At 42.0% G+C, this 22,062-nt stretch overlaps 1 protein-coding gene across 1 annotated transcript in view; it reads left to right on the top strand.

The window, feature by feature from the left end:
- The window catches only part of KIAA1958 (KIAA1958 ortholog), a 68,924-nt gene that overhangs the window by 34,050 nt on the left and 12,812 nt on the right, over positions 1–22,062 (top strand). The window contains exon 2 of the mRNA XM_037374099.1: positions 3,074–4,341. Coding sequence (XP_037229996.1) covers positions 3,186–4,341 — 1,156 coding nt within the window. The 5' untranslated portion in view covers positions 3,074–3,185. The remainder of the gene's footprint in view (positions 1–3,073; positions 4,342–22,062) is intronic.

Raw genomic sequence — 22,062 nt, 5'->3', positions numbered from 1 at the left:
GTACTTGTTTGTCCATTCTGTTTCCAGTTTTGGTTTGGACAGGCCACCCTTTGCCTGGTGAACAAAACTGAGTGGGCAGGCATATGAAGGCTGCAAAACAATTGATACACAGCCTCCTTACCTCCCTTAGCGAACACGGTTACCTGCAGCTAGCTGACAGGTGACTTTGAAGAGCAAGTAAGTGGACAGGTAGTAATTTGTGTTGATTTTAGGGTAAGCATTCTGCAGGGGCTGTTAGCCACTGTATAGGTGTCTTTTCAAGCTATGGCACAGTTCACTTTGCATATAAAAATGCGTGTGTAGAAGAGGACAGGGAAAAAAAATGAGGTATAACATTGGCATGAAAGATGCATTTTATTTGGGAAAAATGTAAAGGGCTTTTCTGCCCGTGTGAAAATATAAATGAGATGAGAATAATATCCAAGTCTTGCAGGTCATGTTGACAGGAGGGAGAAGGTATGGGAGAGCCTCCAAACAGACCTGCAGAAATGAGCAGAGGTTCCCAGTTACTTTTAGATTAAAAAGTCACCAGAGGTGACTTCTCTGTCATCAAGTGTATACAAAGAGAGACGCCGAGACTTTGCAATCATCTGACAGTGCTGCAGTTTCTTTGGTATTCCTTGACTACTTTAATGAAAAATGTTCCACTTAGGTGATTAATAATTTAAAATGTGTATTTACCAAACTGAAATTGTATTAAGATGTTATCTCTTCTTTGAAAAAGTGACCTCTAGCAGGTAACAGCTGGTGAGATAGGAAACATGAATACCATTAGGGGAATGTAAACTTACATTTAATCTCTGTTAATTTAGCTGAGCAGCAACCTCAAAACATTTTCAGCCCAGTCTGTACCCAGCAGCCATGACATTCTGAGTCATTTGAGCTCTTTTATTACTGATCTTCTCCAGGAATTCAACCTTCATTTTTGACAGTAAGACTACTGTGTAAAGAGAGATTGACCCTGGGTAACAGCTATGTGTTGGGGTCCATCTGTGACATGCTGACTTTCTCACAGGCCTCTCAACTGTGAGTTACCTGGACCTGTTGAAGTCAGCTAGAGCTTCATGGTTGACTTTGACCTATTTCAGCCATGGTCCTTAAGGATCTTTACAGTAGAGGATAATAATTTCCCACCTCAGAAACAGACTAATGAGGGATCCAGTATCCCAGTAGTGGAATCTGTGTGAAAATGGGTGTGTGCTGTCTTTCTCATTGTGGTCATGGCTATAGGACATCTGTATAGACATCTGACTAACTATCTCTCACTTGCTTGTGGTTAAAAAAAAAAAAAAAAAGAAGATTGTTATTGTGGTAGTTAAGAAATAAAATGCCTCGGTAACAGGAAAATGGTCATTGACTGCAGCTTAAATCTGGATGTGTTATATATATATATACAGAACGATATAATCAAAATAAAGTTAAAAAATAATTATTAACACCAAGTATTCCTGTGAAAACCCTCCTAGAGTAACAGATGATTTAAAGCCAACATGAGGCACCAACAGGCATATATAAACTAGGCATTCCCACTGCAACCTTAATTTTCTGTCAAGGTCCTGAGCACACCCAGGAGCCTTAATAACACAGCCCAGCCTGCCCTGGGTCTGTTGGTCCAGTGTCCAGTGCCTAGAGTGGGGGCTGCCTCAGCTGCCTGGCCCCCAGCCCCTGCAATGCCCTGGTGTTTGTTAAGCAGTGACCAAGCCCCGTGCCATTAATTCCAGACATACCTTGTAGCCATGCCTGTATACCATCAGAAGCTCACTACCCAGATCGTTGAATTTTCGTAACAAGATTCCTTGGTAAACAACTCAGGGAGAGGAAAGCTACAGTCCAAGAAGTTTCTTGTAACCTGTTGCAGTATTTTTAGCTGAGTTATGTTACAATTCTTTGCTCTTCTTCATTTACTGGAAGAATTGTTAATCTTTAAATTTATTTTATTTTTTCCTTCTTTTCCCATCTGTTCACATACATGAATGAAGCACCTCCTGCATCATATTTCATTGTCTGTTTTTATGGTGATAAAATAAATGTGGATCAGAGAAACAACTGCAACATCTCCTACAAATTCCTGGCACTGAAGTCCTGAGAAGTTGAGGGCTTGCAGTCTTGTGTGGGATGAGACCTTGACTGGGAAGTAGCTGTAAAATGTGGGCAGGAAGAACTTCCTGGCAGGGAAAGATGAACATGTGATAGGGTTTGTATTTTTATGTTTGACTTGAAATATTGTAGGATTCATGGCTTTGGCCCCAGAGGTCCATGCCTTGTGCTGAAAATTTCTAAACTGTTCTGATGAAAACAGCAACTCAAGTGTTTGTCTTGAACAGAATCATGATTTAGATCTGGGAAAACAGACAGTAAGAGAAAAAAGAAAAAGGTTAACTCTCAGAGTTTAAGGAAGGTTACAAGTTAAACGTTTTAGGTCCCTTCAGCTTCTCCTAAGCTTTTGGACAACTGATGACTGTCAGTATAGCTCAGTGAAGGGTGAACTTGTTTGGTTTTTCTTTATATTGAAAATGAAGTTTCTGACCTTCATTTCAATGCCTCTCAAATTCAGCTGCAAAGGAGACATTTGATGCATTTGAGAAATGTGCCTAAATGATGTAAAATATCATGAAGTTTCATCAGGTGCAGAGGAAGTGTCTGAGTTGGTGCTTGATTGCCACCCTGGTGTTCAAGATGAATTGTATATGTTAAGATTTTATTTAGTTTTAATTTCCTAGGTATGAAGACACAGTCACTATCTTTTGGGCTGCATCTGCATTTTGTCAGAGTTGTAAGTTTCAAATCATATTGCCACTGATACTGAACTGGCTTACTTTAAAAGCCATTTTATCTTAGTTTAGCTCTGTATTGCAGGGGTATTCCTTCCCTTGGGTTTAAAAACAGATTTTTTGCAGGCAGAATGAGAAATGAGACCACTTAAAAGCATGCACTCTTTTGAGAAGTGTGTTTTGGAGCACATGAGATGAGAGTGAAATGGGTTTAGCTGAACTTATAAATGTTTCACTTGTCCATGCAAACTTGGTATTGCTTTGAGAATGTTGAAGAGTGGTGTTTTGTTCTCTGTTTGCAGGTAAACAGCAAGCATGAGCTTGGCAACACACAACTGTGACTGCCAGGACCCTGTGATCTGAACCACGTCTACAGCTGTCTTCCCAGTGGTGAGGTGCTGTTGATCCAGTACCATGGAGGATTGCCTTCACACCTCCTCTGAAAACCTCTCCAAGCTGGTGAGCTGGGCCCACAGCCACGGGACCATCTGCAGCCTCATCCCCAACCTCAAGCACCTGCTCTCCGAGGGGGCCCATGGCAACTTGACAGCCATGTGGGGCTGCAGCGCTGGCCATGCCTACCACTGGCCCCTGGCCGCCACTTGCCGGGCCGGCTCCCAGGAGCGTGTCTGCTTCCAGGACAGCCGCAGCTTCAACTCGGACAGCCCCAGCATGCTGGGAGTGCCCTCGGAGGCACAGGCCAGCCCCCTGGAGCGTTACCCAGGCCGGCCAGGGAAGGCCAAGTTGGACTGCACCCGCACTCGTGACTCCTGTGACTTCTCCTATTGCAGTGAGCCGTCGGAGCTAGGCGAGCCCGTGGAGGAGTACGAGGATGAGGCCACCCTCTTTGACATGGTGTGCGAGTCCTCGGTCACCGATGAGGACAGTGACTTTGAGCCACACCCCCACCGGGCCCCCTCTGGCCCCCGCAAGCGGCCAGCTGCTGGCCTGCCCGCCGCTGCCCAGGCACAGCCTGCTGATGAGGGTGGTGGCGAGGTGCTGCTCAAGAAGATCAAGCAGGAGCTCCCCGAGGACTACTACATAGTGGCTAACGCTGAGCTGACGGGTGGTGCTGATGGGCCGGCCCTGGCCCTGACACAGATGTCCAAGCCCAAGCCGCAGGCCCAGGCTGGGCCCTCCTGCCTGGGCCCTGCCAGGGCCCTGCCCCAGCCTGCCATGGGCCCCGACCCCGACCCGCAGCGCCTCTCCACCTCCCCCCCGGGCATGTCCCGGCTGGCCACACAGAGGCCGACCCGGGGCCCCCTGGCCTCCCCAGCACGGGGGGCAGGCGGTGGCCCTGTGGCGGCCCTTCAGGTGCCAGCCACCAGCTCCAACACCACCGCAGCTGCCGGGAAACCCATCAGCATCCCCCTCTCAGCCCTGCAGCTGCCTGGTCAGGAGGAGCCACCAGCCTCCGAGGAGACCCTCCTGCCCACCCCGCAGCCAGCTCCAGGGGGCGAGGCAGCCAGCTCGCCCTCGGTGAGCGCGGAGCCTGAGGTCAGCTCCAGCCAGCAGCAGCCCCATGCCGCCCCCACCGCCCCCCCTGAGGCAGCGGCGCAGTCAGTGCCAGGTAGGACGCGGGGCAGGAGTGCAGGGGTGGAGGCATTTTTGGGGGTGGCCCCCCAGGCATGGCTTGGTGACAGGGTGGCCAGAGAGGAGGTGCTGCTTTGCACAAGGGTGCCCCAGTCCCACTGGTTCGTAAGTCGGTAGATAGAGAAACAGCCCCCAGTTCAAAAGGATTTGGGAGACCTCAACTGAGCAAAGGCCAGGAGCCTGACAAAGTGTACTGCTGCTATAGGGAAAGCACGCTTTTAGGTTTATAGGTCCATTTTGGGTGCAGTTGTGTCATGGGATATGGGGTGCAGCCACCTTGCTGTATGCACAGGGTGGGGAGGACATGAAACCCAGCCATGCACTGTTTTGATGAACCACAAAGAAGTGGTCTCAGCCACTGGAGCCCAGAGTTGCAGGCTGGGTGTTGCCTTCACGCTGTCAGAAGAGTGGTTTGACATGGAGAGGCAAAGAAGGGCACAAGGAGAGTACCTGGAAAGAGGTTTGCACTTCTGTAAATATTGTTTCCCTTAGAGCAGCTTGCAGAGATAAGGACAGCCACAACTTTAACCATGAAATTGATAATACTTAAACTTTAATCCAAGTCCAAAAAATTCCTGTTTTTCTCTGTTCTCAGTGGAAATTCTCAAAGCCCATGTCCTTCATATTTTTTTTATCTCTTGCTGCTGCCAAAGCACTGAGAATCGTCACAAACAGGTCAACATTATTGGATAAAGAGCATGTTAAAACGGCATACTTCTGCTGAATGGTTATCCCACGTGCAAAATAACTCGGTGTTGGCTGTAGATCTTCTGGAGGGGGAGGAAATCTCTTTATTGAGCAGGCTGTCCAGCTCCCTCTAGACCTGAGCGCAAGACAGGGCTGACTTTGCTTTTCCAGCTGGTGAATGGTGCTATCCCAGGAGCAGGCGAGGGCAGGAGCGAGTTCTCCATCTGCTCCCCTTGCTGGTTCAGCCTAGGAGTATCTGATCAAACAGAGCAGAGCCAAAATGTAGGGGTGGGAGGCAGGGGGGCGGGGGAGAAACCTGCCTATATTGCGGTCCTTGTGACAATGCACTAAAGACATTGACTTTAACAGCCTTGATGATACTTCAACCTGGACACCCTGAAACCTGATTGAACACTAGTAAATCTATTAATTGGCAAGAGCCTGCAGATCTTGTTGCCAAATAAAACAATGGGCAAAGTTAAATACCTGGTTTTGCTAAGCAAAACCAAACTAAGCATTAGAAATCAGAAAGGATGATAATTGTCTTAGTTACAGCAAAAAAACCCTCTTCTTTGGAACTAATTTCTGCGTGGCTATATCTTTGGGATGCTACTTTGCAGTAGTCCTGTCATTTAACATCCCTCATGGAAATTCTCTTACAGATTCCATCTAGTTTAGAACATATTCTGCTCAGCTAATTATGAGAGATACAAGATGCCTGATGTCAATCTGAATTGCATGGTAAACCTATTTGTTTTGCATTTCTCAGGTTACAGCATATCACTGCTGTATATATGAGAGCTGGTTTCTACCAGTCTGCCACTGAAACTTGCTCAGTCTCAAATTTGCAAGCTGGGACAATGGAATACAAACCTTAGCAGAATTTGTCCTGATAGGTGTGTGTTACCTGGGAGAAGTGATTTACTTTTGACACAATCATTAAAAAAATCCAAGCCCTTTCAAACCGCTTTTGTCAGGTCCTCAGAAGCAGAACAAGGTTAGCAGTCGTTACTAGTAGGGTTAAACCTTACAAGAATGGATGCAGCAACACATTTTCATATTTATATAGTCTCCAGAGTAGGGTTGGTCTATGTCTAGTGTCTCACTGTGAGGAGAAAGTGGGATTGCATCTGAGTTTACGCTGACTGTGTAAATCAACCCTCAAAACCTCCTAGCACATCTTGCATAGACATTAATGTTATCTCAGTGTGCTGTCCAAATTCCAGTTCACAGTTATGTTCTCAATACTTAAATTTGTTGTGTTCTCAAAAAGTGTTATGTAGTTCCTTTTCTCAGCCCAGTATAGTGTTATTGTAATATGCTGTTACTGTACTCAGAGGTAGGTGCATATTAACTAGGGTAAATGATTGACATATGACTAAAACTCAATATATCAGTCTCTGATTTCCATAGAGCTTGCTCCTTTGGGAAAGAAGTGCTGGTGTTAATAAATGCTCAAGTTTCAGGGAAGTGGGCAATGTTGGCAAGTGAATTTATAACAGATGTGTAGTTCTGCACAGTACAGTCTTGCAGATAAAATGTGGAGGTCTGATTAAAGATCAGAGTGATTGCTTTACTCTGCTCATATACAGTGATTTCATTAGGTTGTCTCTTAACAAAGAGTGATGTACTGGAAGTGGTGCATGATATATACAATTTGAGATATATTGAACTACAAGGGTATGTTTGTCTATCCTACGTAGAAATGTTTCTGTTCTAAACAGACAGAAACAAAGGTACAGTTGAAAGTAAGCAGGGAATTTGAATTCTGCCTTGTCTGCTACCAAGTGTTACTTAATTTTAAAATAATATGTGAAGCCTTGCTTCTGGTCCCATTAGAACTGGTTGTATGTTTGTGAGGTCTTTGCAGGACTAAGGCCTTAAATGATGTTATGATTAAAGGGTGTGATCTAACCAGCAAGAAATACCACTTCGAGTTTTAGCTTAAGTGACATATCCTTGCGTTTGTATCAGACACAGCTGATAGTTTCCATGTGTGGTTATCTTGTAGGTCATGGATTTTTGAGTGACGTTTTTCATGAAATCAAAAATCTTGATGATATATACTAGCTTAGGCCAGTTTAATCCACACTATACTTCTGAACTAGTTCCTCTTTCAAACTCCGCCCCCCCATCCCTTTCCTTAGTTAAACCATGACAACTGAATGTGAAAGCAGGGACTTCACAAAGGTATTTTTGTGTCCTAAAAGTGGAATGGCATCCCAATGAAGATTCAATGAGGCTAGACGCTGGTATCTGCTGGATTCAGGTCTTCATCTAAGCATTGTGGAATATACTTAATTATTTTTTTTAAACTTCAGCCCAGAGAGAATAAGTGGACATTCATCTGTGAATTTTCAGATTGTCCTATACCACTTTATCAGCAAAGCCTTCAAGAATATATATAGGTATATATAGTCCTTTTTTTTCTGGTGGAAATAAATGAGAGGATGTACATCTGACAGGAGACAGATTTTCGCAGTGGTGTAGAGCAGGGAATTTCTGCAGTTTCTACTTCCCAAACAGCCTCTTTTGTCTTCTGCTAATACTTGATCTGTTTTTTATGTCCAAGAACCAGCAAGGGCAAGGTTGGTCACATCAGTGAAGATGGAAGGTAAGAATCATGATGCTTTAGGCTGCAGTACATGTAACATTTGGATGTCTGAAACCATGAATGGAAAAGATTTGGTGTTACTGCAGAAGCATACAGAGGAAGACTATGGCTCAAAGGAGGATAGAGCTTATTGTGCAGGAAGGCAAGTTTTGATTCTCTGAGAGGTAAGGCTTACTTCAGAAGCTGAATTACCAAAATATTTATGAAGAATACTCACTTTCCACCTGAAGACTTGAGGGTGAATATGTGCTTTGGATTAACAAGATAGTGCAGCAAGATATCACTGGTCCAACATTAGTCCAACACTATAGATACACGAGCAAAGAGTTCCATAAGGATGCACTAAAAGATGTTAAACCCATATGTACAAAATGTGCAGAAAGCAAAGAGTAGGTGCTTCTGTCAGAGGTGTGGCAAATCATATTCTGTGGTTGCTATCACAATGCCTTCATGCATATCCCATCACTGAATTTGCCAGGCTGCTGGGTGATATTTTACATGTACAGGCATTTGCAGAGTTTAGAAGGGAATTAAGTTGTCCAGAAGCACCACTGCTTTCTTAGTCGACATGCCACACACTGTCCTTCTGCGGTGGTTATTGAATAGAATCAGGTGTTGAATGCGTGCTGTGATGAACAAATACCCTGGTCTGTGCTGAGAGCAGTACTTAGCCTTGCTGACTCTATTGTCTCTGCTCCGAGCAACTCCCTGCACTTTTCTGCTCTGTAGCTGGTATTCCAGGATCCCAGATCAGTGCCTGGTGATCAGCTTAGCCTGGTGACTAAGGTCTTGTTCTGCTCCTGTGCTCTCATCTTGGGAAGGTGTGAGCAAGGATTGCAGCCTTTCATGATTCATGGGTTGACTCTCGCTCGGCTCTCCGTGTGGACATCCCTGTCGGTTCCAGGCGTTCACATAATGTCTCTATCCAGACATGACCATTATACAATGCAGTGCTTCTGGGGGTTGTCTGATGTTGATGTAGAGCTTTTATGTGGACGATGATAAAGTATTTTTCTGCAATGAAAAGAACTAGGATGCACCCCGCTGCCCCTAAAATTGTGTGGGTATAAATTAAATGGGAATGAGGTCCTCTGTGATCATAAGACTCATGGATTAGGAGCTGTTATATGAGTTTGTGGGATAAGACAGAGCAGCTGATACATAAAAATATTTATTGATAGATATAATTTATACATATGAGTTTCAAAATGTTACAAGACTTAGGGAAGAAAGAAGTCCCCCCCAACTCATGAATTGCCAATTTTGACTAGGTTTAGCTTAAACTCCAAAATCAGTGTTTACACTGCAAGGCAAAAAAGATGTCAGCCAGCACATTCCAATGAAGTGCAAACAAGAAAAAATAATACCTCTTTTTAGAGGTATGTAAAGCATCAGCCATATGTACAGAAGAGTGAGATTAATCCCTGCTGTAATTCTTCCAAGTCCAGTGGAACTGTGCCAAGAAGGAATGTAACACAAGGCAAACAATCATATCAGAAAGAAGTTAAAAAACTTTATTTGAGCTTTTCTAGGAACACTCAAATAATTACTGATTGGTCTCTGTATTTGTGATTTACATACAAAGATTGATGACTTTTGGCTAAAGTCACTGCTGAAGCCTGTCTCCAGGGGCATACGCCACTGAATGTGATCAAGCAAACAATTAAATGTATGTAGGGGTGAGACAGTTTCTTCCTCTTTCTGTTGGACTAAGGAGTTCACGGTCCACTGGTGACTCTTTAGGTCCCATAATTGATATCTATTCTTGCTGTAGTAGCTGAACTAAACATAATAAGTGCTGAGACAGATATTTAGAAAAAACATAGTTTGGTGATTATTTTTTTCATTTGCAAGGGCCTGGCTTATTTAGAAGAATAAGATGAGATCATTATAGTTTTAATCATCCCAGAAAGGAAGCTAGTGAGTTGATTAATCACCTCCTGCACTGCCACTGCCTTCTGATCTTGCATCATGGATTTGCCAGCCCACTCCCACCTTTAATTATCTGTGTCCAAATACTGTTAAATTATACACTAATATTATAGAGGCTTTATTCTATAAGTTTTGCTAATGAGGTTGATATTACTTTTCTCTATAATATTGTAAGGTAGTTCTCTTTAAAAGCAGGACAGTATCATAAAAAGGACAAATTCAGCCTTTGCAAAGTAGTCATCTATTTCCTTTTACCATATGGGTACACAGCATGACAATCAAATAAAAAAAAATAATTAAAGCACAGTCCTAATAATTCTAGTATCAGAGTATATTTTGTGAAGTTGTTCCTACAAGCAGCATTTATCAAGTTAGTAATTGTTGCGGGAGAGCACTGAAATGAAGACTCATCGAGTATAGCAACATCTTTAGATTTTCACTGTACTTAAGAAGTATATTTATCACTATTTCAGGATTCCATATGTATTTACTTTAGTGGAAATTCTTTCCAGACACAGAAGGCTCATGCCAGCCTCTTTGCAACCTTGAAGACCAATGGTGGACTTGTCACGTAGAGGGCAGTCGTCTTCTTGTCCTAAGTATTAAGTATTTATCAAAGCAGCTACGCAAATAAGAGATTAAGCTGATATTTTTCTTGCTGTCAGGGCTTGTTGCCCCACTCCCACAGACCTTTTCTGAGTGGAACTACTTGTAGCACACAGAGGCATCATGCAGCAGCATTACTGTATATATACACACACACATTTTGGAGGAAGTCATTCATGATTATTCATTCAGAAAGTAGATCGGTGTGGGAGACATTTGGGGATGGGCTTTGAGTTGTCCTGCAATAAGAGCTGCATAGGCCTATTGATCCTCTGCAACAGGTGAGGAATGGTAGTTTCCGTGCAGTCTGAGGGAATTGCTTGCCTATAGCTACGAGAGAACTGAATCCATACCCTCAGAAGTATCTGTTGCAGGCAGGCCCCAGCAGTTTTTAAGGATTAAATCTGTAAAGCATGCCAAGTTCAGCTGCCAGACAATCAGGGATGTTCTCTGGGGTTTTGAAGAGAGCAATTGCATCACTGAGAATTGTGGACATTTAATTTGACATATTCTTAGTTTAAAATACCATAGCACAAACAGTATTAACTAAGATGGAGTGTCATATGAGAAGAGAAACTGCCCATGTTGTGTTCTGGAACATCACTGCTCATTTCAGACTCAGAAATGTAACCTCTTCCCCATTATCCCAACGCAAAAGGCAGAAAAGCAAAAAATAAGAAACGCAAGTGAGAATTAATAAATCTTTTTTGCAAGACCAGCATGATCTAGGTGCTATGCTCTCCCTTTCACTAAAGGTGTTTTAGACAACAGTTCTGTGCGAAATGCTGCCTTTTGTGATACTGGTATATAAAGGAAGAAAATAAGGCCTCTGCTTGTTCCAGGTGTCCTGAAAACATATGGAAACAACAAAGGAAACCGGACAAATCTGTACTGAACATCACTTTATTTTTAGGAAATAAAAGATTATTTAACATGGTGGTTTTGATCAGAGATCTTTTTTCTTTATGTGATCTTTGCAATTGCTCTGTTTAGTTTTGGAGCTATTTTCATCTTATAATTTGTCTGTCTTAAAGTAAGAAAAGAGAGGCAAGGCAGGATCAGATTGGGATCTGCAGAGGAGGTGCAGCACAGCAGCCAAAAGAGACACTGGAAGGCCCTCAGACATGCACTTTTTCCTTTGGCACTTTGGATGGGGTGCTGGGATGGAAAGGGAAAAGGTTTTGGCGTTTTAGGTTAGGATACTTTTTGAGAGTGTTTTTCCACTTTGGATGAGGCTGGTACTTCAGCAAATATATCTATAGAACTATTTCACATATTTATTCAAGGTCTAAGCTTTTAAGAGCAGCAGTAAACCTGGAGAAGAACTGTTTTCAACTGTCTCAATGATGACAACATGCCATTTTTGCACCAGCTGTTCTGTGAAGGCAGCACACAGTGATTTCTCATTTCTCCCATTTTCCTCATACTTAATTTTTTTCTCTTTTAGTGAGTCTTGCTCTGTCATCTTTTTTTGTGTGCTTGCAGTGAACCTAGAACCTGCTTGAGCATGAAACAGATCAGTACAATTTTCCAAGTTTATTTTCTGTCTATTTAAACAAGATAACAATTTTGAATACATAAATTATTGTTTGAATTTTTCCAGAAAAGAAAAGAGAAGCATGATGGTAGATATTTTACCATGGCTGACACAGCACAAAGCAGTGCTTGCTAAGACACCCAGATCCTGGAAGCACTGAAACGTGCTGAAATCCATCTTTCTTTGATAAAGTATACTTAAATGATGCATATGCCCATGCTGTTTTCAGGAAGTGTGAACCAGGCTATTAAATCAAAGCCTGAAGAGAGAGAAACTGAAATGCCTACTTTCCCTGACGAATCTTTCTTGCTTGGGCATTCCACTAACTGGTCGCACAAAAGTGGCTTTTGACATTGGCTGTTCTGAACATCTTGAATGTGCCTAGTGGCCTCTGTGGGACAGGTGGGCAGAGCTATATTTTCATTTCCCAGATGAGTTTGCATTTGTCTGGAGCCAAGCAGTGTTGCCCTGCAAAAATGGTTGGACAAAGGTTGTGTTAGAGGCAGCTGTACATACGTCCCGGCTGCCACCAAATCCTGGCCCTGGTGGGAGCTGGGAACAGGACATCCTGCATGCATGTAATGTAAAAAGTGGTGCTGAAGACCTTGCTGAGTCTGATGAAACCTTTATGTTATATGCTTAATTATACATTGACCATTAAGTGCATTGGCTGCATCTTACTTCTAACATATACCTGTCACTCCCACTACCTTTACTAACTTATTTAAACAGTGAATTCACACAAACAGAGAGAAATACTGTATGTTTTCCTGTTGGTTAAACTCAGGATGACTGGCAGTGACATGGTGGTCTGTTGTTGCTTTTCACTAACTAGGTCTTAATGATGAAAACATTACTTGAAACCATACAGCTAAGGATTAATAAAACTTAATTGCTTGCTTGCTGAGTTGTGTGGGGGTGAGGAGTGGTGGGTCAGAAAGCAAAAACCTGGCCTTCTGTTTTGTTCAGAGAAGGAAAAAAATTATTCTGAGCTATTCTGACCCAGGTCACATCACCTCAGTGCAAAAGCTGAATGTGCTGTATTACTGAATCTTTTCAAGCAAGACATACCTGTGCCCAAAGATCAAGCCTGTGAAAAATAAGGTTGTTAATTTCTGATTTTTTAGTAGCTTGCTTCAATTTTCTGTTTACACTCACCTCTCTCTTAACTGGTTATCTGCCTCATCTCTGCTTTACTACTGTGGCTGATCAAGGATAGTGGTATGAATGAACCACAGAAGCATGGATGTTCTTGTATGGGAATAATTTGATTTAGTCCACCACTTGGAGCTGTCTTCTGATTGTGGTGAGCTCTGTCCTTCAGTCATGTGGATATACCAAGTTACGGGGATTTTTTTCTGTCATTGACTCTTGGGAAATGAAGCACTGTCATTTGTTTGGGACTTTCTCTCTTACTGACTGTACATCCAAGAAAACAAATTAACAGACAGGAAAACTATTCTTGGCATTACAGCGCAGCATTCACATCTGTATGCTGATAACTGCTTTGCTTTTTGCTCACAGGTTTACATTTATTTTTTTCTCTCTGTATAAAGAAGTGTCTTTGCCTCAGTTGCCCCTGATTTCAGATACCCCTCAGAAAACTTAGTTTGACAAATAACTTGTTCCATTTACCATTCATTTGTACTGTTGTTAAATGCATCTGTTTATTGTGCTAGTGCATAATAAAATAGACATATATGTCTAACATACATCTATAATTATATCCATTAATCTATACCCCATGTCACCTGTTACATGAATTAGTTGGTGTTGGTTTTGGTATGAGCTCATTCAGTAGCAGGGGAACTGATTGTTCATATCATATACAGAAGAACAAATTATTTTTATAGAAATAACAATACAGTCCAAACAGGAAAATTCTGACAATGTAATTACAGAAGAGAAATAATAACAATATTCTGAGCAGCTAAGAGATGTGTATGTGTGTGTATGAAAAAAATAGAAACTCCTTAGTTTATTTAAAGAGACTTTACTCAAGCTGAGCTGCAAAATGTGGCTAAATATCTATTCAATTAAACTGTGATAAAGTAAGTTTAAACATGTATTGAAGGACAGAATAAACTATTTGTGCCATGAACAACAGCCTGGTTCCTGACAAATGTGTGTTCCTTATCTCTTTGTTTCCTCTCTGTGCAGAATTTCCAGCTGCTCCTGTGCTTCTTAGGGCTCCTTGTGCTGACAAAAGCCTGGACGTGCCATAGCTAGTTTGGACAAAGTGTGTGTGCTTTGGTCAGCCAGGGCATGTAGGCAGCTGCCAGAGTATCTTAACACCTGAGGTCTGTAGCCTGTCTGCAAGTTGTCATGTGTTCGCGTCTCTGCCCTCTGCCCAGCTGTTGAGTCTCCCTCAAGTGTTGTAGGACCTTTAAGTCTTTGAACTTCCACCCCTTCTTAATATGGTGAGAGTTGTTTGCAAAGGTGAAAATGAAGTTCAAGGGTTTTTTTTTTCTGAATTGGAGAGGACTCTCAGTACAGGCTTAAAACAGAAAAACATGCTAAAAAATCCACCTTAGGAGTTATTTCACTTCATGTGTTGCACTTCATGCTCTCTGGAGAATTGTGTAAAGATCTGGTCCTTAAATTCTGCTCTCTGACCTAGTGAAGACAAAGGAAGTATGTGCATTAAAAGTGTGCATTGAAACTAGTTGGGCAAGGTTGTAAACTCTTCACAGAGTTTGTGCCCTTCATAGCTTGCTTCACTCATACTGGAGAATACACGGTGTGCAAGGTAAAAGCAAATTGGCCTGTTTGGGCACAATCACCAACAGAGAATTTCAAAACTAAAACTTTAAGCTCAGTAACAAGGTGATTTGAGTACTTTGCTAAATTGAAGATGCGGGTAGGAGAAAAGGTACTGAAGTGCAGTTCTTCAGGGTGCATGTGCTGCAGTCTGTTACCAGAAGTCAACAGCATGAACTCCCAACACATTTCCTGTTACACCTGCAGCAGATACTTCAGCCAGAATAGGAAAGAGTACGTCTTGAATCACTAATAATGGCACTTTAATAAAATGGAAGGAAAAAAGTCTGCAGTCTCTAATAAGCAATATATCAACTAAGCACTGTCAGCCTCTGTAGAGAGCTCCACGGCATGATTTATTATGTTAATTACAGTCATGTGGGCCTCATGCTCTTAAGTCTGAAGCTGCTCACATTCTCAGCTTGATTTAAGAATATGCTTTGGCCAAGACTTAAAGTGCAGCTTATTATGATGAATGTAATAAAATATGTATTACATACTCCTTTTCTTTGTGTCACTGCTTGTTTCCTCGGTTAGACTGCCTCATTCTGAAACAGTGATATAAATTACATTTCAGATGATGAGGATCCTCATCTGTTTTTAATCACCCTCTTCAGGGTTGTTCTTTTTTTCACATCCCTTTGTTCTGATTCTTCCTTCTCTTCCCCCTTCTATATTTTCCTCCCGTATTTCCTAAATTTGCTTCTCAGCTGCTGTCTGGAATGAATCAAAAGTGGGCAAACTTCATAGCCCTGGCTTATCCCTTTGAGTCCTCTTGCATTGCTTTCTCAACTATGGTTATTAAAGTTAGCTCTTAAATGCAATGACATTAAAAGTGGTGGTAGGCCATAGCTGAGACCATGTTAAGCCTCTGGTGTTGTGGGCTGGCATGTAAAGAGAAGACTGAACTGTAAAGGGACACATGTTTGTGTCCTGTTTCTCATTCTTCTTCCACTGGGCTTGCAACTGCAGAGGCACAAAATTGCACTGCACCAGATTTTCCAAAATGCCATATAAATTTGTATCTGATTTTGTGCAAACCAGTCCACTAGTTAAATTTTGTCTGAGCAACTGGTGCTTGTGAGAACTGTTTAAACATGTAAAGCTGGCTTTCTCTGTATGAGCACGTAAAGGTGCTTATGAAAAAAAAAACCCAAAACTTTACGGAAAATATAGCATCTTCTGTAAGAAATGGGGTTGTGCCATAAGAATTTATATTTTTCTTTTCATGTTTCATTTTTAAATACTAAGCTTAATTCAAAGGAGGTGTTTCTCAGATGTTTACAGTTTTTTCTCTCCTTATTTTGATTTTTTCTTACTGTTTTTTCTCTTAACTTTTGAATCAAGTCATCTTATACTATAAATGTTATTCAGGTGTGCTGCTCTTCCACCTTCTAAACATATGATGACTTAGTCCAGTTATTTTCTACATTTCTACATAAACATATACTTAAATACAGGGACCCCAACCCAGAACGCACTTAAAATATGCTTTGTTGAATTGAAAACTTAGCTGGGAGAAAAACAAGTATTCTGCTGAGGACATGTATGCAACACTTTCTGGGCTAGTGCCAAGCCAGCCAAGTCCTCTTGGAAAATGAGTGCATTGCTTCTGCTGTGCATCATCCAGCTTGCAGTTCTCAGGGTAGGTTAGACACTCACCATCCTACTCCTTTGATTCCTTTTGCCACAGCTCATGAAACAAATAACATGCTTCGAAAGGGCAAGATTGCACTGTGTTGTTAAAAAGACCTGGGTAAAAATCAATTCTGTTTTCCAGAGTTAAATATTTAACATGAAGAAAATGGCAAAAAACCTATCTTGTCTTTAGCCTTAAACTAAAATCAATACTTGGCTTTTTCTAAGTGGAGTTAGCTGTAAATTATTTTAGGATTATTTGGATGAATGTAAAGATGCATGCTCAACATAAAGCTAACATTTGTTTCGCATACTATGTTGTGTTTGCCACTTACCAACTTTCAGCAGCACTTCAGTTTCAGCAATCTACTTGATTTTTTTAACCTGATCTCTGAAGGGGGCGCAATTATGTGTTAGAAGGGAACACAGGTGAAGAAAGTTTAGTCAGTTATTTTGAATGAAAGAGGTTTCACTTTTTCTAAAGTTTTCTAATGTTTTTTGGTTTGCAGTACAGAAAACTCCAAGCATTGGCTTTTATATCCTCCACTTCTATGAAAAGTTGGGTCCCTGAACCTCAGTCAGTTATATGTGTCAAAAGAATTTGTTTTTATAAACCTCTTGTAAAGAAGAGAGAGACAAGGCAGGGCAGGTAGACCTGGAACTGGTTCCAGGCTTGGCTGTAATCCAAGTGACTGACTTGGAACAGGGCAGCTAAGATGGCAGACTCCAGTCCAGCTGTGAGCCAAGTACGTTTTGCCTGGACATCACCCAAGTACCAGATCTATGGGTTTCTCCAGTGCTCTTGCAAAACATCTTCTGCTGGTCCCCATGTTGTGCCCCAGGGAGCAGCTGTAGCATCTTGCCGTGAAGTGCTGCAGTGTTATGCAAGCCTGGGAGAGCTGGAGTCTGTATTTGTTCCTGCCAAATGACAGTGAGATCTGGATAAGTAAGAACTGAGTAGCCCCGCTGTCAGGATACAAAGGAAATGCATCCCATTTTGTATTGCAGCAATTCACACCAGTGCATCACAGAACAGCTTCCAAAGGAGATAGGAAATGATACAGTCTCTTACTCCAGAAAGACCACTGTAAGTGTTCAGTGGAAGAAATGAAATGTAAGGTAAAACTAGCATGCAACACTTCTCTTTTCCAGTAGCCCTGACAAAACCAAAACCAGACAACTAGATGAAGTGGCAATCGTATTTTGAACAAATAAAAACTTTTTTTTTTTTTTTTTAATTTAGAAAAGGGATTTTTAGTACCTTTATGTTGAAATAGCTCAGATGTCACATACAGCCAGGAAGGGAGCCTTGTAGAAATCCAAGTCCCTAGAGCACTGCGGTTTTGGTGCTGTTCATTTGTGATTGCTAGTATCCACTATTTAAAAGGTTGATGCAGTCAGTCATAGGAGGACATAAATTCTTAATCCCTTGTCATGGCTACAAATTTTCTGTCATCTGAGGATCATGCAGTAGTCCCATTAATAATGATGTGAATTTTCCTGTTGACTTTGCCAGCAGCCAGATTGCACCCTGCATCTTTTCAGGCTGTTGTGGTGACAAAGTAGTGAAAATGAACAGAAACTGAAAACCAACACTAGTGTCCGAGCGAGCATCCACTTATCAGACCATTCTGTACCTTGCAATAAAATGTACAGTTGACTAAAGATTATTTTAGTGACTCTTACTTCATGGAGATACCAATGTATAAATATTCTTATGCTCATGTGCTTGCAATCTATGCCCTTTTTCACTGACAGAATCTAAAGCTTTTTAATTTTAGAATCATAAAATATTTCACTGATTATTTTGTTGGAGAGGGTTAACTGAATAGAAGCATAATTTGGTTTTGCCAGAAAACATCTTTCATAAATGGATTTTAATTAATAAATTGTATTGTACTATAGATTTTATATGCTTTTCTGAAAATGTTAAACTATGTAGACTTTGATTTAATGTAGTGGAAGTGAGAAACTGTAACTGTTAAACAGAATTTAGTAGCAACATCAGATGGGTAGGGCAGAAATTCAAGAAAAAGTGCAGGAGCACTTTCTTCTGCTTAAATAATCTGCAGCTAACAAGTTAATCCTTTGATCCTGCAGGGCTCAGAAGCTGTTAGATGTCAAAACCTGATGAAAGTCTCCAGGCAGCCACAGGGTTTTCCCCTGTCTTTTGACTTTGACTCAACAAGCTTAAGCGTAAATAAGTATGATTATTATGGCACAGGAAACACGCTTTATTTGGCCTTAGGACTTCCTAAAAAATGGTTATTGTTGGATATGAAATAATTACATTAAAATGTGTATTTTTGACTTAAGCCTTTGACTACTCTGTGTGTGTAGGAGTTGCCCCAGGGAAGTTAGCCTGTACCAGACAGTAAAAGTGCCAAAAATCAAATTCTCCAAGCATTTAGTTCTCCCTGTCTCTTAATCTCAGGGTGTTTCTGTGAGTGCTCAGAGGGAGCCCTGCTGGAGGGACCTCCTGCAGTTACCCTCACCCTCACTCTTCGGCAGTGAGATGGGAGAATGGCTTTCACTTGCTTATTCCTTTGATACAGTGAAAACCAGCCATCAGCTTTCTAAGTTTTGCATGCAGAAAGACTGATACTCGGGGATGCCATGGTACGATGGTGGCATTCAGCCACTCCCGACAGGGTAGCTGTAGCACTGGTTCCAGGAGGGCACATTTGTCAGAGGGTCCCCCAGCCCTTCCCTGCCCTGACTTGACCCCATTGCGTGGTCTCTGCCAGCTGCGGTTGTTGACTTGGGAATGTCATTTGCCTGCAGATACTTTCTTGAAACAAGTGGGTACAGGAGAAAAAAAAGGTAGGAGTAGGCTGTGGTTTATGTTAACTGTTTTAATGGGCTGCATACGGCCATGGGCTGTAGGTTGGATATCACTGCTTTTCAGTAATTGCAGAACAGGGGCAAGAGCCAACCTGCAAAGTGCTGGGGGGTGGAGAGAGCACACTTAGCTCCAATGAGGAGATAATGGGGTGCCATGTGTGTGGTTAACTAGGCTTTTTAACCTGAATGAAAGCATTTGGTGGAAGTAGGTCTGCTGCAGAAGCATTTTTCTAGTCAGAAGGCAAATTGGGCAGAGACTCTTGTTGGTGATATGATTACCACCAAAAATTCCACCTTACTTTTAATGTACTTTTGAGATCTCACTGCCTACCTTATGCAGAGTTTAAGACTGTTTGCAGTAATAGCTCAGGATCATGACTCCCACTAACTCCCTCTCTGAACATTAACAATCTACATCTGTCTGTAGTGAAAGCGTCTTTCCCCCTGCTATAACTAATTACAGAGGTTACGTCCTTTTCAGGGAGTCTTAAGTGTGTGTATGTGTGTGGGCTGAAATAAAAACAACCCTGAGTTTGATAACTCAACTGATAGTGTTCAGTCTTGGCTGCATTAAGATTAGATTATGAAAAGATCAGAAGACAGCTGTCGCTCTGTGGGAGGGATCATCCCATGGTTGTGGGCTAGCCAGGGATACATAGGTCCCACTAGGTTGTCTGTTTATCTCTGCCAGATTACTTTATCTCTTTGGCTACATTGAAACAGGGGCATCTAAGCTACTCAGCATTTCTTCGAACTCCTGTTTGGGAGTTTACCCCAGATCCCACAGTAGTGTGGGTTTTACTAGCTTTTTCTGCCATGTTCTGGTGTTCTTAGATATGAAACTCCAATGATTTCCAGATAGGAAACATGAAAGTTCCAACCAGGTCCTCCGTGTAGTCAAGCAGCTGAGGGAGCAGAACCTCAGGAAATGCATCTCCAAGTCAATTTATTTTCTATGTTTCTGCTCCTAGTCTGTAAAACATGGGTGACAGCACTAGCACTACAGACTCCAAAGGCTGTGTTGTGACAAGGAAATAGCACTATGGATAGCTTGGCTTGGTAGATCAATGATGACCATAAGTTTTGGTTGGTTGGTTCAGACTGTTTTACTAGCTGTGACAAATTAGACTATAACATGAGGGTGTCTTTCTTCTTAGACCGTAACAGCAGACACCTACAGAAGACTGTAAGAAAGGTGCAAGCATATCAGACATCTACCCAGTCTCCTACCCTCCAGCAATTTGCAGGTCCAGGCCTTTCTGATACAGAGGTGTTCTCTTGTATTGAGGAGCATTTTGTGGTATTTTTTTTCTGTGGTTTTACCCAGTTTTGGAACCTGTGCACAATGAAGAGTTGATGCTGTGAGCAGTGGAGGCCTGAGAGCAAAGAGGTTTATGTCCGCAGCAGTCGATGAACTACTGTAGATCCCCACCTGCATTTTCAGTAGTTTCCACCAGGACCACAGAAAATCTTTTTAAAAAAAAAAGTAAGCCCTGACCAAAGGAGCCTTTGGTTTGGTCTCAGCAAGATGCAGCAAAGCAAGACCAAGTAAATATCTGAGAACTGTTACGTTGAAAACACTCCTGTCTCAGGGAGACAACGCTCACTTTCAATACCCAGACCCAGAGATGAAGTCTCACACCTCAACAGTTCTTCCTTCTTGTCAGATCCTTACCATAACATACACATTTTCCAAAATTCACTGTGATGACAATTGAGATGTCTTTTAGTCTTGAGCTCATAATGACTGAATTACTTTTATGTAGCCTCTCTTTATCTGTCAGTCTAGGTGGATTTGTAAGGAACAGAATGAGGTTACACCAGCCTAATCTTCTCTGACAAGGTCGCAAGGCCACTTGGCTAGGGCAGAAGTAATCAATGCCAAATATCCAGACTGTGATCAGGTCTTTGATTTTGTTTCTACCTATTTCCTGTAGGCAGAGTAAAGATGTATAGAGTTGATGGGTTTCTTGTAAGTATTTTACAAGGGCCATTTGCAGACTGCACCCAAAGAATAATTTTTATGGTCTCCTTGTCCTGTCAAAGGTTGTACAGAAAGGATGCAAGGTGCACCTGGTCTTGGGCACTGTTTCATTAGTGTTCCAAATGGCATAGTTGTACTGGGTCTGGCTGGGGTGGAGTCAACTTTCTTCATAACCACACATACCCTGCTGTGTTTTGAATTTGTGACTTTTAACATTTTTAATGACACACCAGTGTTTTGGCTTCTGATGAGCTGGACTTGCACAGTGTCAAGGCTTTCTTTTTTTCCCACTCTGTTTCCCCAGCAGCTAGGTCTAGAGTAGACAAAGCCTGGGAGGCGACACAACAAGGACACCCAACCCAGACCAATCAAAGGGATATTCCCTGCCCTATGACATGGTCAGCAATAAAAACTGAAGGAAGGGGTTTTGAGTGGGAGGTGGACATTGCTTACAGACTGGTCATTTTTCTACTTTCAGAAGGTGATGAGTGATTGCCTTTGCATCACTTATCAGTTGGGTTTCTTTTTCCTCTTTCCTATAGTTATTAAACTGTCTTTGCCTTGACTCATGGGTTTTCTCACTTTTCCTTTCTATTCTCTTCCCTGTCCCTCTGGTGCTGGGAGTGAGCAAGTGGCTGTGAGATGCTTAAGGGGTGACCAGGATCAACCACCACAGCAGCAGAAAATAAGATTATGAAATTAGCAGAAAACACAAAGTTTGGTGCTATGAAAAACTTGCCTGGATACAATTTACGCCTACATGGTAGCTGGAGATGTATTATATGGTTTCAGCACTATGAAATCTCCTTAGGTAACGAAGAAGTAAGACTTTAATGACATGAAGAATTATGTCTCCTTCCTCAGCTGTCCTACGCTATAAAGAGCTGCCTTATAAGTTAGGCTCAACTGCATCATCTGGTTTTGTTGTGGATGACAAGCATATGCAGATGATGACAGTGGCTCAGCTGACATCTGATAACTTTGGCTGTCTCAGACTCTGTCCATTGGCTCTCACTGCCTCCCTGCATTCATCCCATGTTATGAGATATCCCTGATATTTGCGCGGTTTCATAGGAAGAGGATAATCTACTAGCAC

The sequence above is a fragment of the Falco rusticolus genome, chromosome Z (assembly GCF_015220075.1).
Source record: "Falco rusticolus isolate bFalRus1 chromosome Z, bFalRus1.pri, whole genome shotgun sequence".
Taxonomy (NCBI): domain Eukaryota; kingdom Metazoa; phylum Chordata; class Aves; order Falconiformes; family Falconidae; genus Falco; species Falco rusticolus.
Note: the sequence above shows the minus strand (reverse complement) of the source record. Positions and strands in the feature narration are given on the sequence as shown.